Here is an 18,372-nt window from a genome sequence, read left to right as displayed (position 1 = left end):
TTATTGTACCTTAAAAGGAATGTTGGTCTCTTAAATATGTGGTAAACAGATAAACCTTGGAAACAATGCACAGCTGAATTTTATAGTATATAAGTTACACCTCAATAAAGCTATTTAAAGAGATAGTAATAGAAGAATTTAGTAGAAATATAAAGCTAGAAGACAAGTATTATAAAATGAATGCTCACAATTGTTGAATGCTGTTGGTACACTTGTGATTTCCTGGCCTAGGTTTTGAAGATGGGTAGAGTCTAAAGGGGTGTAGAAACCTGGGATGAGCATGGGGGGCAGGGGCATATCCAGAACAAATGCTGAAGAGTTCAGTGTAAAAATCTAAGGCAGGCTTGGGGGCAGAGCTAAGCCAGTTTGACTGAACAGAGGCAACAAGTTGAGAGTATCAGGAGCTCACGAGGTAGTTTGGGGCCAGACATTGGAGACTTCATTTTCAGATAGGAGGTTTGGAATTGGTCCACAAGGCAATGAGGAGCCATTGAAGGGAGGAGTGAAATGATGAAAGAGGTGTTTTGAGAAGGTTAATCTGGCAACAGTGTCTGGGAGGGATGGGAGTAGGAGATCTATGGCAGGCGGGGATGTCAGTTGAGGAGGCTGCCACAGTAGTCCAGGCTTGAGATGATAAAGACCTGAACTAGGGTCATGGCAGTATGCCACGTTCACTTGAAAAATGAACACTAAAAACAAAAAAAAATCATCTTATATTCTCAAGTGTTATATGCTAACCCACTGAAATGAACTATTCCCTGCAATGTACTGTGATATACACCAGCCTGAACGACATTTAAGATGCAAAAAATGGATGTAAGAATCAAACCCATTGCTTTTGTTCCCTGATGATCGTGGATTCCAGATTCCACCCATCCCTTATTTTATTGTAAATGACAGCACCAAATCCCGGAATCAGGTGGGATGGAGGCAAAGAGCCTGGAAAATTTAAAAGCATGGTCAGTTTAGTGTTGCCAAGCAGAAAAACAGTGTGTCCGAAGATTGGTTGATGATTTGGTCAAGTCTAGTTCTTTCTTGAGACTCCATTTCCTTATCTCTAAAATAAAACTAAGCAAGAGCAGGGATTGTCAAACCCTGTTCTATGTTGAGGAAGTGATTCAGGGGCTTTTCTGGTGATCTGGAGACCCAACCTATGGAGATCTGGGACCCTAATCCACACTTCAATCCAAACAGCTCTGATTTGATCTGTTTTAGATTCTTGGCTTCATAGTAACATTTCAATTGAAAAAAAGGGTTCTGTGGCTTTAATTTTTAAAGGAACAACCAGGCTATAGGATCTTCTAAGCTCCTTCTAGCTCTGAAATGGACTATTCTGACCTTAATTTCTTTTATATTTTGGGGGGGGGATGACTTTCATAAAAATATGATTTAAAAATATATAATAGCCAACTCTGTCAAGAGATGCAAGGAATTCTTTTAAAGAAAAGAAGTAAGGCCTTTTAAGAGGTCGTATTCTCAGAATAGAATCTGAAAGTAATTTTATTTGAAGTGTCTAAAATTTTGGCTTAATTCTGTCTCTAAGGGATTCTGTGCAGTAACTATGAGATTGAGTCCAGATAGTTGAGGATGAAAAACACCCATAGATCATCCAGGTCTTCCTTTCTCCAAGGGGAGTCTTGGGGGTAGGGGATATGGAATGTATGCTTCATCTCAGCCAGAGGGCCAGGGCAAGGGCTGTTGGGATGACAGGGCCAATTACAGCCTCTGTGAATGCCCCCGGGAGCACTGTTGCATGGCACCAGCTTGAGTTTAATCCCAGTGAATTGGTGATTACTTCCCACCATTCCCAGTCCTTCCCTGGTGTTTGCAATTTCCATTTATCAACCCAGGTAACTCAGAACCTAATAACATTCCATGGATAAGGGCTGAGTAGTCCTACTTCCCAAAGTGTAAACTTCTTCCTAGGAAGACTGGGAAAGCCCACAGGAAGCCTAGGGCATGACCCTGAGTCTGGCCAGTCAAGGTAAGTACTTTCTTTTATTTCCTCTCCTCCTGACAATGAGCAGGGATGGAAGAGAATCATAACAATAATAGGGTTAACTTTTACTAGGCACAAAGTAGTTTATATGCATCATTTAACTGAAGCCTCCCAATAATCATATGAGTGGACATTATATATCCCCAATATTCATATATGCAAACTGAGAAAGGTTAAATAGCCCAAAGTTACAGAGCAGAGTGGCAAGGTCAGGATTAGAACTTAAGTTTGCCTGTCTGTGAGTCTAACTCCTAAGCACACATGACACAATTCTAACGGTCTACTATACTTGGGACACCTGGGTGGCTCACTCAGTTGAGCATCTGACTCTTGATTTCAGCTCAGGTCACCATCCCAGGGTCGTGGGATCAAGTTCCACATTGGGCTATGCACTGAGCACGGAGCCTGCTTAAGATTTTCTCTCTGCTTCTCCTCCCTACCAACTTTCTTAAAAAAAAAAAAAACTGTCTGCTGTACTTAATGGGACCCAGAGTACCTCAATTCAGCAGTTTCATTTTCTTTTTTTTTTTTTTTTAAATTTTTTTTTTCAACGTTTATTTATTTTTGGGACAGAGAGAGACAGAGCATGAACGGGCGAGGGGCAGAGAGAGAGGGAGACACAGAATCAGAAACAGGCTCCAGGCTCTGAGCCATCAGCCCAGAGCCTGACGCGGGGCTCGAACTCACGGACCGCGAGATCGTGACCTGGCTGAAGTCGGACGCTTAACCGACTGCGCCACCCAGGCGCCCCAGCAGTTTCATTTTCTAAGCGCCTAATCACAACGGTCCCTGCTTCAAATCTGAGGGCCTAAAATAATTTTTTCTGAATTCTGTGGGTCTTATGTGCTCAGAGGCCACAAACTCCAGGAACACAGGAGGACAATTATAGTACATACAAGTCAGTTCCTCAGCATCCCACTCATGGCAACTGTCACTGATAGACTTTGTAGAAGGACACCTTTCACAATATGCCCCTGGGAGGAAATCTTCATCTAGAGTCACTTACTTGGCAACTATATGACTACACTCTCTTGCACTGTTTTATGATTTTTTTCAGATATAATACTATACTCCCAAATCATTCCATAGAAAAACTGTCAGTCACATGTTCATGCATGCACACGTGTGTGTGCGTGCGTGCACACACACACACTTATTTGACACGCTTCTAATCCTTTATCTTGCTGAAAGAAAATTGTTTCTAAAATTTGAAAAAAATAATCATGCCCTACTCCTGTTCTGAGACATTTGGGGTGAGATGCCACCAGAAGGCAATTTATTGCCAAATTACAAAACCTGTGGTAATGTAGGTTACCTCACAATTGCAATGCCCTTAGCAGGTATCATCTGAGTGAACTCTGTATGAGTGGATATGATCAAGGGCAAGAAGTCTAAGAACAGGTTGAAAGAGGTAGCATCTTAATTTTTAGAGGCAGCTTTTCTCTCTGTGGAAGCAAGTCCCTGGGATGTATTTCAACCAGCAGCAGCCCCATCCTGTGTATCTGTACAACATACACACACACATGTATACACACAACTACAGAGAAGGCAGTGGGATCAGCAAGGCCAATTCAAATGCTTATATGCAAGAAAGGGCACAGTGTTGCATCTGTTTGTGACACAAAGATTTTCATTTTGGGCCTGGCGATTCTGTTCTTGGCTACGTTTGCTTAGGAGGCAGTACTTCTGGGGGGACTTCTTTATGGAAGACACACAGGCCTACGATGCTGAGGGAGTTGTAGGCAATTCACAGTAGTCAAAGGGGCTGAAAACAAGTCGAAAGTGAGTGTAAATGACTTCATTGATGCTAGTGTTAGAGTAGGAACTGTTTAGAAAAGTAGGTTAGTTGGGGGTATATCCCTAACTTATGAGGCAAGTCAGGAATGGTGGATGCTGATGTAATCATCCCCCCAAATGCAAGCAACAGGGGAAATCAAGTTCTCTTGCAGGGAAATTGTTAGCGTCTTGGAGCCAGGAAACTGACAGTAAAGAGGCAGGATTTCCCTGGTCTTCTCTTCTTAATAAATCATGTTCCTTATTGTCCAGTAACTTGGAAGGGAATAACGAGAGAGGCTTTGCCCTTCCTGAGTAGAGACTAGAAACATCTGGGAGGAGGAGGTGCCGGGAGGTCGGGGAGGTGGGTGTGGGGATGAAGGTAGAACAACGCAGTGTTCTGAGAAGAATTCTGGGCCAAACAAGGTCTGGTTTTGTTCCACGAGGAGCCCGTTTACAATTCCATGCTTCTGATTGTTGCATCAGGGCTGGCTGTTTACCTCATGTCCCTGCAGCCTAGTTAAAAGCTAGTGACACATTGTGGTATAAATGCTTACAAAAATCTGTTCCGTAATGCTTGGAGGATTATTTTGTTCTATTCTTATCCTCTCTATGTGTAAGTTTGGGGTGCCTGCTTTTCTTCCTTACGCCTCTTTCATTATTTCCTTCTGAGGAGCCTACATACCTCCGTCCAGTCGGAGAGGAGCCACTCGCTGGGACAGTCATCTTTCTTGCAGGCTTGCTGGGAGGCCGGTTTTGAGGCTGAACAGAAGGTCTCAGGAAGCTCCAGGAAGCTGCCATCAGCCATGCGCTGTTTGCAAAGAACCTCACGCTTCTGGATGCCCCCGCCACAGGTTCGGGAACACTGGGGAAGGAAGAGAAAGTCAACCTAACATAGGACAGTAGATGTTTGACTGCCAATTCTTATCTTAGCCCTGGCTGAATAAAGATTGCAAAGAAAGAAAGAAAGAAAAGAAAGAAAGAAAAGAAAGAAAAGAAAGAAAGAAAGAAAGAAAGAAAGAAAGAAAAAGAAAACTAAGAACCAGCCCAAAAGGATTTTGTTTCCTTTCCTTGAAATGTAGCGAAATCTATACCCTCCAATCTTAATTTCAAGTATTTAACTACAGCATCCAGGAATTTCAAGGGCCTTTGAATCATAGAAAGTTGTTCCTAAACTATGATTTACAGCTACCCAAGACAACTGGTTTAAAAGGTTAGTATAATAGGGTGTTAAACATATTTACGATCCAGTGAAAATAATCTGTGCAGCTTCCAGAAAGAGCAAGAGAGAGCTCCTGCCATCAGTGTAAATCTGGAGGAATTAATGTGCACAGAAGTCAGCCCTTTCCTTCTAAGTGTGAATATTCACTCTACCCTATTGGAGGGACATTAGATTTAAGGCCTCGTTTTCTGAAGAACTCCCCTGGAAGTCCTCTTGTAGGACTGGTGATTTCTTAGGGCAGTGGTAGCTACAGCCACTGGAATTTGGGCTATAGGAAAATAGTCTTATTTCAGTGGTTTTCACTGGGACCCCAGTCAAACACATTGTTTACATGTAACTTAATAGTTACAGTCCAGTTGCATGAAGGGAAAGGGAGGCCCCTGTGGCATCAACTATTGGCTGTTTCCCAGTAGCCCCCTCCCTTGCAACAGCAAAGGAACCCCCAATTTTTAGCATGTCTAGCTAGGCACATGACTTTTCAGCATACACACTGTATTCGTTGATCTTCCTTGAAGATGCACATGGCTCTATGATTAAGTGCTGGCCAATGGGATATACATGGCAGTGTGTGTGCAATTTTAGGGAAATAACCATGAAAAGAGTGTGGCATCTCCCCCTTCACTTTCCCCTCCTTGCTGACTGGAATGTGAACATGAGGTCTAAACTTTAACCTCCCATCTTGGACAGTGATAGGCAAAGAGATGGAAGTAGCCTGTCTTCCTGATGGTGAAGCCACCACATGGGCCCTGGATGGCCTGTGTTTAAATGAGAAGGAAATACTTTTCTTTCTTATTTAAGCCATTGTGGCTTTGGGTGTTCTGTCACTTTTAGATTAGCTTCCAGTGTCTACTCTTTGTTGGGGCTACTTTCCTGACAAAGTTCTAGAGAGTGTTCTTTTTTCTTCAAGAATAGTCATTTCCCTTTTACCTGCTGCCCTTGGGCTCGCTGGGGGGTTAGGCCTGGATATACAGACCTGAGAGTTTTTACGGGAGTGGCTTGTGCTGCAGCAGGGGCCTCTTAGGACTTGTGGGGGTCTGTGCTCAATGGCCTGTACTTGGAAGTGCAAGGGGGATTTGTGCTCATGGTCAAGGTTAGGATGGTGATTGAGTATGGTCAGAATGCTGCTGTGGCCCAGCGGTCACTGTCTCTTAGTGGTCCCAACCCTGGATGCACTTTAAAATCACCTGGGAGCTTTTAAAAAGTACTGAGGTCTAGGTCCCATCTCAGATCTATTAAATCAGAAATTTTGGGAAGTGCCTCCCAGGCATCAGCTTTTTAAATAAATAATAATAAAAAAGAAATCTCCCAAGTAATTCTGTAAACCAGGATCGAGAACCATCTCTCCAAATGAGCCATCTCTCCATGCCTCCACCATTTTCAATGGGAATAAAATAAACATGGAGGGGTACATGGGACCCAGAAGCCTCTGTTAGAACCAGTGATTGCTTGCAACTGGCCTATGCAAAACTGCTCTTTGTTTGCAGTTGTGAGTGGTGTAAGACCTCAGAACTACTGGAGAGAGGGCAGGGGAGGGGCAGAGAGAGAGAGGGAGACAGAGAATCTCAAGCAGACTCCTCGCTGTCAGCGCAGAGCCCAATGTGGGGCTTGAACCCATCAACCATGAGATCATGACCTGAGCCGAAATCAAGAGTCAGATGCTTAACCGACTGAGCCACCCAGGTGTTCCACCCCCTACCTCTAAATATATTTTCTTATGGCTGGATTCAATTACCTAAACGCTATACAAAAAGAGAAGGGTAATGGTAAAGGCAAAACCGTCCTGGGAGGTAGATCTTATCCCTACTTTACAGATAAAGAAGCTGAGGCTGGAGTGGTGAAGAGATTCAACTAAGGCCACACCTGGGCAAAAACTGGTTTACTTCCATTCTGTGCAACATTCACCCAGCTCCTCCTGAGCACACGCTCCCCACTGGGAGTGTGGACACAGCGGGAGAGGAGCCCAAGATCAGCTTTTCTTTCTTGTGGCTGTAGGAGCTTCTCTCTGTTTGCAGTGGGAGGGTAGGCTGCTGCTGCTTCCCACTGAGGGCCCCTGGCCTCCTAAGCACCAAGTCTGCCAGAGCCTGGTCTCATCCTTTCTGCCACTGGAGGGGCGGTGCTTTGCAATTCAATCCTCAGCCTCCACTCTGGGACTATCCCTGACAGGCAGGAGAAGGTCCATGCTCCAGATCGGGGACACACATTTCCAAATGGCTTATTTACACTGTGGTGGGCCTGGAAATGTATTTTCCCTAGAGATTTCTGAGCTGAAAGGCTACAGTTGAACACAGCTTCTAGGCTATGCCACAAAGTTGAACGTGTAGGTAGACCGTTGGAAGTGGTCTGCAGCCTGTTATTATTCATTACAGATCCAAACAGTTCCTTCCAAGGGCTTGTCTAGCATGTTGTTTAACCTTAATTAAGGAAAAATCTATGGCCTCGGAGCTCATGATTCAAGCTGTGAGTGGGCCAGGACTTAGGCTTCTCTGGCTCATTTTGATGACTCCCCAGTCTTTTCATTCTGACAGAAGCAAACCTTAATTTTAGTTCTTGTTTGGTAGAAGTTTACTTTACTTCTTCAATGCATTTTGTACCCACACTGCCCGGCACAGTGCCTCCTGCAAATGTAAATTCTCAATAAATATTTGTGGAATTGAAGTTGGTGGTTGGGGGAAATTTAAATTAGTGGCCAAGAGTTCCATTTGCTTAAAACATGCCTTCTTGCTATTACAGACAACCAAGGTTTTAAATTTGGTTTTATAGCCTTTTTCATGACTTCTTAGGCCAGTCTTCTCTTATTTCTATTGAATTCTCACTTCTAGCCAACCAGTTATTCCATCATCAGATTAGTTATAACCATTATCATTCAGCCCTTCTTAGGACTCTTTTATAATTAGACAACTATCAATGTGAATTTCTGATTTCTAAAATTTGCCAAACTTAGGTAGGGACTGTGTTCTCTATAATTCTTTCTATTCTATGAATTATTAAAGTTCTTCCATGAACTTAATGCAATTTTGTTCAACAGGTAACTGTCTGGAAAAAAAAAGTTTATGCTGATGAGTCAAAATTTAAATCTTAATCTCTGACCTCTCCCCTATGTCTTAAATGTGAACAGGCATTTTGACCTAAATGTGCCCAGAATGGAACTTTTGATCTTGACCTTTGAACCCTGCCCCAAATCCACTCTCCTCTCAATCTTCCCCATTTACTGGATGGTGCTATATCTAAGACAGAAACATGGGAAATATCCTTGAGCATTTCCTTTTTCTTACCACCTCTTCCCTGACACTCAATCCATGAGCAAATACTGTCAGATTTCCCTCCAAAATAAACTTGACCTCCACCACAAATAATAAATGAGGATATCATAATCTCTCATTTAGACTACTACAAAGCTTCCTAAACATGTCTCTAGTTTTCTCAGTTAGGTCCTAGTAGCATATAGATGGCATACTCAGTTTTGAAGACAGCTTCTCTCTCCTTCTGATGGCCTGCTGAAAACACCATTGGTTGAACACAACTAGAAGCCAGAGGGTAGAGTCTATCTAGGTTAGCCTTCTGAGATACAGGTGGAAAGGCAGAGTGGACCTATAGGAGCAATGGAAGATATTCAGCATATCTACAATCTATTCTCCACACAGTAGCAAGAATGATGTTTTCAAAGCATAAATCAGATCACAGAATTCCCATGCTTAAAAGCCTTCAATGACTTTCCTTTATGATTAGAATAAAATCCAAACTCCTCTATCCCTGACCTGCAAATTTCTACATGCTCTGGTCCCTGCCCTGAAGGAACCTTTGAGACTGTCTAACTCAAATTTTAAATTCATTCATTCATTTGGCAGAAATTTATTCAGTACCAGTCATAGACCAAACATGGTTCTAGGTTTTTGGTTGTAGCAGTGAACAAGAGAAACCAGACACTCCTCTGCAATCTCATCTCATACAATTCTTCCCTTTCCCTGTATATTTTGGCCTCACTGGTTGTGTGTGTGTGTGTGTGTGTGTGTGTGTGTGTGTGTGTGTGTGGTCCTTGCACATCCCAAGCTTATTTCTCCCACAGGACCTTTGCACTTGCTCTTCTCTCTACCTGGCTCACTCTCATCATACATCTTCACATGGTTGAGTCTTTCTAATTATTCAGGTTTAATTCCATTCTCATCTACTTGCAGAAGCCATTCTTTAAAAAAATTTTTTTTTAATGCTTATTTATTTTTGACAGAGAGGGAGAGGGAGAGAGGGAGAGAGGGAGAGAGGGAGAAAGGGAGAGAAGGAGAGGGAGAGGGAGAGGGAGAGAGAGAGAGAGAGAGAGAGAGAGAGAGAGAGAGAGAGAGAGCGAGCATGAGTGGGGGAGGGCAGAGAAAGAAGGAGACACAGAATCTGAAGCAGGCTCCAGGCTCCGAGCTGTCAGCACACAGCCCGACGCGGGGCTCAAACTCATGGATTGCAAGATCATGACCTGAGACGAAGTCAGATGTTCAACTGACTGAGCCACCCAGGCGCCACTTGGAGAAGCCATTCTTAACCTACTAGCTAGAAAAGCCAAAGCAGTCTCTATTTTGTCACCTCATTTTATGTATTCATTATTTTTTGTTTTTAAATACCTGTTTTAAATAGGTCTCATCCCTTTGGAAATTATCATCCATTATCCTATTAGCTCTCTGAAGAAAGGGATTTTGGTTCTCTTGTTGCTCATACTAGTGCTTGAGAATTGCATTCAAAAATTTCCCCAGCATGATAGTGTTACATCTTGAATAGGAGACCTTAGGATTGGATATCTCCAGTTTTCCTCTACACCCTATTTTTTTTCTTTTAAAATTAATGATTTTTTTCCTAGTAAAGAAGTAATTAGGGTATGAGCTAAACAGCAGACTGACATTTTATAACTGATGCCAGAAGAATGTGACATCTAGGTATGGTCCATAAATATGTACACTGTAGTGAAAATGCAGTGTATTTATCTTTGAGAAAACTAATAGCTGATTCATAAAATCATTATTCCCTGAACCTCAAAATTACATTAAGCCACTTTTCTTCCAATCCTTTGATTATAATTCACAATCAAATTCCCCACGGGTCCTATTGAGTTTGTTAGGCATAAAGAACACGCTCTTGAAGTTTCTGTTACATGGTGACAGACATTTTAGTCACTTCACTAGTGACACTGGATTTGTGTGATTACAGATCTCTTCAATGCTCGATGGCTAAAATTTTCTTTTCTAACTATCTAAGAAGGCACAGGGGCTTCCGTTCAATGTGAGTAAGTGTTCCAAAAATAAACAAGTAGCTGCATAAGAACAGCTCTCTGATCCAAGCTGCTTAGTTAGAACTTCTTAGTGAATGTGGCAATAAGGAAAAACACAGGCTAATTTTCTCTCTCTTTCAAATTGAGGAAATAGATGATGAAAATAATTGGTCCACCTATGGGTGGAGATGAAATAAAATTGTGCTATAGAGGGTGACCACTCATGAAACATAATCTAGCTGGGTCATCACTTTGCAGATAGGACTGATTTCAGGGACAGGCCCTTAGGTGACTCCTGCCGGCAATGTGCAGAAGTCTGTGACAAAGTGATAACAAAGCAGTTACAAGAAAATGTAAAGAAAATTAGCTTGTTTCAAAATTTGATCTAGCCCGAAAACTTTTAGGAAATTCTTAACACCTAGGAGGTCAAATTCAGACTCCTGAGAACGCCCTTGAGAGCCCTCACACTCTGACCCATGCTGAGCTACCCAGCCACATTCCTTGGTGGCCTGCCATGGGGACAATTTGCTCTTCCCTGGGCACACAGATGCCTTCTCTGCTCAGGCCTTTGATCACCTTGTTCATTCTGTGAACAATGCCCTTTGCCTCTTTGTCTATCCAGAAATTTCCAAGACACCTTTGAAGGACCAGTTCAAAGGCTCAAAGAATGAGTCACCTCCTACCCTGCAAGGGTGCTACATGTCTTCTATAAGGGCTACTTGTTTATGTGTCTGCAATTCCCCCCACCCCCCCACAGGATTACGCATCTTTTGAGGAAAGGGAATGCACTCATCTTTCTATTCCCCGGTGCCTAATGTAGCATCTGGCAAAGAGCACACACTTCATAAATGTTTGTTGAATTGATGATTGGATGAACAAAAGAGCCAAAAATCCAGATGTTTAAAAGACGTGACACAAACATCCAGATGATAGGCTGAACATCCACCTTTTATCGAGCTGTTTTATCATTAGCCAGGAGCTGTTTCTAAGTAAGTCAGCAGTGGGTTTTAGCCAGATGCAACGTGTCCTCTGCTGGGTGCTGTGACCCTCCAGGTGTGGCAGATAACCATCCAGCTAAGTTACTATTGTCAGGGATGTTTGCTCTTAAACACTTGCCTCATCTTTGCTCAGAAAGTTTCCTTGCTGTGTTTGCACGGCTGAAAGGGTGTCTTTAGAAACTTTTAAAAACTACAGATAAAATTTCAAATTAATAGTTTCCAAAGTCTGCGACAACTTTGGGAACGTGTTGAGATTACCTGATGAGGTAGATCTCTAGTACAGGTATTATTTTTAAATACATGCCATAAACAGAATAAATAACAACAAATAGTATTTATGCTAATGATTATCCTTGCCGCCATACATGTTTCATGTTATAAGGTCATAGATTCACCAGTTTTATACGATAGTAAAAAATATACAGTAAGGAGAGCATTTAAAAGTTAGGTTTCTATATAAAACTACAGTGGCCTAAGTGTCCTGTACTTTGAACGATTTTCCCGTGATCACATGTTAAGAAATTCTGCCTGTATTGACACCTTTGGTTTCATGTTGGTAGCCTTATTTACTGAGAGCTGAGTTCATTTCCTTGGTCCCTCAAGTCATATCATTGAGCCCAACACAAAGTGACATTTATATTCTTTCTAAGGTCAGCTTTCTAGTTTTAATGTGTTCTACTTATAGTTTCTAACTCATTTCATTCATTTCTTCATTCACTCATTCATTCTTTCATCAAACACTGAGTACTTGCTGAGTCCCAGGCACTGTATTAGGTGCTGGGAATTTAAGATGACTAAAACCTGGTTGCTAAGCCTCAGGCATTTGCAGTCCAGTGAGGGAGAAAAAAATGATCAAATGTGATCAGTTTTACAAAAGTGGGAATACAGAGGAGAGGCAACTAAGTCTTTCTGGAAAACTGGGGAAGGCTCTGCAGGAGAGGGGACACATGAGGGGTTGGCCCGGGAGATAAGGAGTGCCCATGGAGTCAGATTGCATGTATACAGACCCAGGGTATGAGGGAACATGGGTATCTCTGAGGAGACCTGAGAAGGTAGAGGATAGAGTTCATGGGAAGGTTGCAGTTGGGAAAGGAGACTGAGAAGCTGGCTGAGGGGCAAACAGTGAAGGGCCTTGGGCATATCTGGATACAATCTCAAGATCATCGGGTGTAACATAATCCAATTTGTAGAAAATTATTCAGGCAATGAAGGCTGATGGGTTCCAGAGAGTACTGCCCTGTGAGCCATTAATAGGTGCACCATGGAGAAAAGGTTCCAGGCCATGTAAGTCTAAATAACACTCCATACCATACCCTGTTTGGGGGCCCTCAGCACATATTAATATTTTAAAGGCTCAACAGAAGGCCTGTAGTAAAGAACAACTGTACCAAGTTGGGAAACAATGGATGAGAAATAAGACAATTACAGGGACACACCAAGTAAAAGGCTGTTTGTGATAGTTTGGTTAGTTGTGAGGACTAGAACCAAGGCAATGGGTTAGAGAACATGCTAGAAGGTAGTATGCCCTGTGAAGGAAGAAGAGGTCTGCTGGCAAACCCAGGTGACTGGGTTATCAAGCTTGGTGTTAGACCTTTGGAATTTGATGTAACTTTGTGATATGCAAGACTGAGAGGTTCAAAAGGCTGGTAGAGACAGTGCTTGGTATACAACAGAGGTCAAACTGAGCCACAGTGAATTAGGCCTCAGAGAAACAAAGAAAATGAAGCCTGGAGCCTTGCTCAAAATTATTAAATGAGAACAGAATTTATACCCCAACTATTTTGTGGATTAGAATCACCTTGTTGATCTAATATGAAATGATCTTTCTTAACCCTGGACACACAAGTGGTGTCCAGTGAATCTTCTGGGTTTAATATTCCTGTTACCGTGTGAAGCATGGGGCTGCAAAACCACTGAAATCCAGAGCAATTATTACAAAAAGTGTTCTGCCAATAAACAAAAACAAAAGCACTGCACATGTGACATTTTACTTCTAATCTCTGTTTTGCTTACATTTGTTGTTGATTCTAAAGGTAGGATCAAGTGTTCATTTCCTTATAAAACACACTGCCAAAACTGAGATAAACATCCTAATAGATATTTTTCCCCCTGAATATAATGTTTTAAATAAGCATGGTTTCTAAATTATGAGAATTTATATTTTAGTCACTGGAATGTAACAAAACTGATGACTCAATTGATTCTTCCTGCCAGTCTACAATCCTCGAATCCAGACCAAAGTCATTCTTTTACGTGTGTGTGTTTAAATCCAAAAAATGAAAAAAGTGAGGTCTCAAGCATTTGTAGTTGTCATTAAAATTCCTCTTTTTTGGGGCGCCTGGGTGGCGCAGTCGGTTAAGCGTCCGACTTCAGCCAGGTCACGATCTCGCGGTCCGTGAGTTCGAGCCCCGCGTCAGGCTCTGGGCTGATGGCTCGGAGCCTGGAGCCTGTTTCCGATTCTGTGTCTCCCTCTCTCTCTGCCCCTCGCCCGTTCATGCTCTGTCTCTCTCTGTCCCAAAAATAAATAAACGTTGAAAAAAAAAAAATTAAAAAAAAAAAAATTCCTCTTTTTTCTTACTATTACTAGCCGTGACTCTGCTCGCATATACCTTTTTATATAGCTAAACTATAGGCATTTTGAATTGTAACCCTGATTAAAAAAATGGTTTATAGGGAAATGGCCACATAATCATAGTTTTAAGCAAGGGAGAAAACAGGGGCCATGGTGACTGTTTTAGTCTCTGCACAGATGTGTGCAATATGTGTGTATAGTTGGTGGACACAATCCTGATCATAAAACATGCATAATACAGAGAAATATAAATTATGCTTCAGAGTGGACTTCCTAATTCATCTCAGTTAACCCTTCTAGCAACTATCTTTTTTCATCTCATTTCTCTTTTCCATTTATTTTTTAGAATAAAAATGAATAAAGAAAGATTGGTGCATGTGAAGCTCACAGATAGTGGTGAGTACAGTGGTAATTTAATTTTAATCTCAAGAATATTGTGCTAACAGAGACTAATGCATAGCCCAAAATATAGAAGACTGGCAGGCTCAACAATGACATCTATGTCCTAAAATCTGGAACCTGTGAAAATGTCATCTTACATGGTAAAAGCAACTTTAAAGATGTCATTAGCATTTTCAGATGGGGAGATAACTGGATTATCCCAGTGGGCTCAGTGTCATTACAATGGTCCTTATAAGAGGGAAGAAGGAGGATCAGAGTCAGAGAGAAAGGACAGAATCAGAGGTTGAAGTGAGGCACTTTGAAGATGGAAGAAGGGGCCATGGGCCAAGGAAGCAAGCAGCTTCTAGAAGCTGGAAGAGGCAAGGTAATAGATTCTCCCCTAGAGCCTCCAGAAGGAACGCAGGCCTGCCAACACCTTGATTTTAGCCAAGTAAAACTGATTTCAGACTTCTGACCTCCAGAGCTATAAGACAGTAAATTCACATTGTTTTAAGCTGCTAAATGTGTGGTAATTTGTTATAGCAGCAACAGGAAACACGCACAGATTAACTGCCCTGGATAAGACAACAAATAGTGAGCTTTATGTAAACTGCTGATTTTAGGGCTGGTGTTAGATTTCCTCACAATTTAATACTTTGGAGGAAATGATAAAGAGGTCTTAGGAAAGCTGAACTGCATAGTGGAAAAGAGAAGGGGTTTTGAGGCATACAGGCCCCCTTTGCTATTTATTGGCCATGTGACCTGGGGCAAGGAACCCTCTCTGAGCCTTGTTTCCTCACAGGATTGTTCTGAGTGGATTAAAAGAGAAAATATGAGAGCAGTAGAAAGAGTTCTGCTACATGAAGTTTGAATTCATGCTAACTTCATAGTGCTCTACATCCATCATCTGTGGAACAGGGAGGACAGTAGTAATGATCACATAGGGTAGTGAGGATTAAGTGAGTTAAATATGTAAAGTGCCTAGAACTTGAAACAAAGTAAGTGCTGCTTTTATTAAAAAGATAAGCAGGTCCTGAAATGGGGTAAGTGCTCAATAAATGGACTGGCAGACTTGCCATGGAATTTTTCAGCACCATGCTCTATGCTTTACATACCTGAGACTTAGTCTCTGTCTCATTGACCTTAGGGTCTACTCAAAAGTCATGGAAAAGTGCTCACACAGTAAGGTGGAATGTGACTGTTCAGTGAGCAGCACTGACCATGAACACCATGTGCAGGAAGATAGCAAGGGGTCCTGGTAGAAGAGGTGGGACTCCTGCCTGATTTGACAAGCAGAGGGGAAGGGAACTGCGTGTGGGCAGGGACAAGCATGGGCCATTAGGAATGTACAAGCAGGGGTGGGAGAAACATGGTGGGAGATGGGCAGGAGCAGACGTGCAGGGGGATGTAGGCCTGACCATGCCATTTGGCTTTACTACATGGCAATGGAATGTCACTGAAAAAAATCCTAGCAGAAGACTGTCATGATCAAAGTGTCTCAGATTGAGAACAGTGGTTCTCAATCATGGTGCTCAACCAGTGTTTCGTTATTTAGTTTCATTATTAGGACCTATAACCATAAAACAAACTTATCAATAAGATATAAGGTCAGCATTTTCATGGCTTGTGGGGCAGTATTCTTGATCTAGTCATTCATTTTTTTCATTCAGTAAGTATTTTTTCCAGAACTATGTACCTAACAGAGACACAAGTTAATAATACGGGGACTTAATACAGTAGTGGAGGTTGATGTGCATTGATTTCTGGTCTTGTCTTAGGGTTGGCATTAGTTTGTGTTACAGTTTGAGGTCATGGATTCATTCTAGTTAAAATCAGGATAAAATCAGTATAAAATCAGGAGACCTGGGGTCTGCACCAGGCTTTATGATCTTGGGCAAGACCATATCTGGGCCACAGTTACATAATGTGTAAAACAAGAAGACTCCTGTATAATTCCTGATTGCTCTTTCATCCATAGTAGTCTTTAAAATGGGGTATAGTGGAAACAATCACATAAAACTGGGTTGATGGCCAACCCTAGATTTGCTACCTGCATGAGCCCAGTTTTCTCAAACCTAAAACGAGATAATAAAACCTACTTTCCACTGATTGTTGTGAAGATTAACTTCAGTTAGGTAATAATATTTCTTAAGAACACTGGTACACAGGCATTCGAAATATATAACATCCTCTTGATTTCTAGAAACTGTCACATAGTAGCATGGTATTTATGAGCTTAGCCACACAGATATTTAAGCTCTAAAAGGAAGTAGTCAATATCTTTTTCCAGATGCTTTACATTTTAGAGTTTTGCTCACTGATTACTCTTTGATTCTTTGGGTGCTTTGTAAATCACAGTCCCAAGATGGGCAGAGAGAAGGAAGTGGCTTTGCCAACTGATGGTGGAAAAGCATGGGAACGCATGGCAGTCTAGAAAAGGCAGCCCACCCACCCCCGCTGCCCCCGCCCACCACAGCACTAAGGCAAGGGTATATAAGCTGCAATGCTCTCTCCTCACTTGGGTAACCATATAATTTATCATTTTAATTGGGACACTTATGAGAGGAAAAACTATTTTAGCAAAACTGGGATGCATGTCCCCCCTCACCTTTCAGGCTTACTTTTTGTGACCATTGTAGTCACTTTAAAGATATGCCTGATATCCTCATGAATAAGAAATGCAAAATAAGATTCTATCCAAATAACCTAAAATTCCTCTGTTTTAAAGGCATGCAAAAATTATTTAATTAAAATTTGATAAATATGTATTTTCAATAGAATATTATGGTATTTGTATTATTATAATGTATGCTTTAGAGTAGGGTTAGCAAACTTTTTCTGTAAAAGGACAGAGTAAATACTTTAGGTGTTGTGGACTAAATGGCCTCTGTCACAACCATGCAGTTCTGCCCTTCCAGTGCAAACACAGTCATAGACAATACATAAAAAAAGAAATGGGCATGGCTGTGTTCCAATAAAACTTTATTTATAATAACTCTCTATGAGATGGCCCTGGCTTTGGATGGCAGTTTGCAACCCCTATTGTTTTAAAAAACAATAGTTCTTAGAGCTTGGGAAAATTTTAAAAAGTCTGGAATTGGCTTGATTTCTAATCTTTTATTTTGGTAATTATTTTTTTTTAAGTTTATATATTTTGAGAGAGAGAGAGAGAGACAGCATGAGTGGGGGAGGGGCAGAGAGAGAGGGAGACAGAGAATCCCAAGCAGGCCTGGCACTGTCAGCACAGAGCCCAATGCTAGGCTGAAATTCACGAACCATGAGACCATGACCTGAACTGAAATCAAGAGCCAGACACAACCAACTGAGCCACCCAGGTGCCCCAGTAAGTAACTATATTTAAAAGAAAAAAAAAATGAAAATTCATTGCCTAGGACCTAGGACTTCCTAGAATTTTAAACAGTAAAAAACTAGAAAGGGCACAAATTCAGAACAAATGTAGCTTTATGGAAAACCTATCACACTGTCCTTACTTAAAAATTTTTTTTCTTAGCTTGGTGAAAACTCTGTTGTGCATATACTCAGTTTAACAGATGGGTCTTGAATTGCTGTTGGAGGACACTGGTGCAAAACCATAGAAAGAGGACAGTATTTATGATGAAAATATCTGGATTTGAATAAGGTTGAGGGACTACTAAGAAGGGAGGGAGGAACAGACCTGGAACCTTCCTTTAATGGGACAAAACTCCTTGAAGAGAGGGTTCCCTGTCCTGAATCAGAGCTGTACACACCAACTCCAAAATTGAGTAGCCCCAGAACTCACTGGCTGCCACTGTGCAGGGTCCCAGGCTGGGGGGCAGTTGAAGCGGTTACAAGCTTGCACTGTGCTGGGCTTGGGCTGACGACACAGCTCATCGGCCAGGATTACAGTTTCATTCATCTCTCTGGAAAGTAGGTGGGAGCAGAAGACATCTCTGGTCTGTAGGCCAACCCCACAGGTGAGACTGCATGGACTCCACTTGCCAATTTCCCACCTGGGAAGAAATCAGAGGAGACGAGGACATGCTTAGTACCTGTGCAGAGAACATCATGACGTCAAGTGTTGCTAATAGAGTAAAAATACATACCTGGGAATGTGGTAAGTTCCAGCATAAGATTGGCTAAGAATTCTATCCCAAGCCTAGAACCCATCCTCTCCTTGGTGCTCTAGAATTCTTTTACGAT

General features: G+C 41.9%; 1 protein-coding gene across 1 annotated transcript in view; it reads right to left on the bottom strand.

The window, feature by feature from the left end:
• The window catches only part of ADAMTSL1 (ADAMTS like 1), a 379,909-nt gene that overhangs the window by 126,260 nt on the left and 235,277 nt on the right, over positions 1–18,372 (bottom strand). Inside the window, 2 exon segments of the mRNA XM_032595636.1 lie at positions 4,458–4,637; positions 17,972–18,182. Coding sequence (XP_032451527.1) covers positions 4,458–4,637; positions 17,972–18,182 — 391 coding nt within the window.

Source organism: Lynx canadensis, chromosome D4 (assembly GCF_007474595.2).
Source record: "Lynx canadensis isolate LIC74 chromosome D4, mLynCan4.pri.v2, whole genome shotgun sequence".
Lineage (NCBI taxonomy): Eukaryota > Metazoa > Chordata > Mammalia > Carnivora > Felidae > Lynx > Lynx canadensis.
The sequence above is the reverse complement of the archived record's forward strand: the minus strand, read 5'-3'. Positions and strand labels throughout refer to the sequence as shown.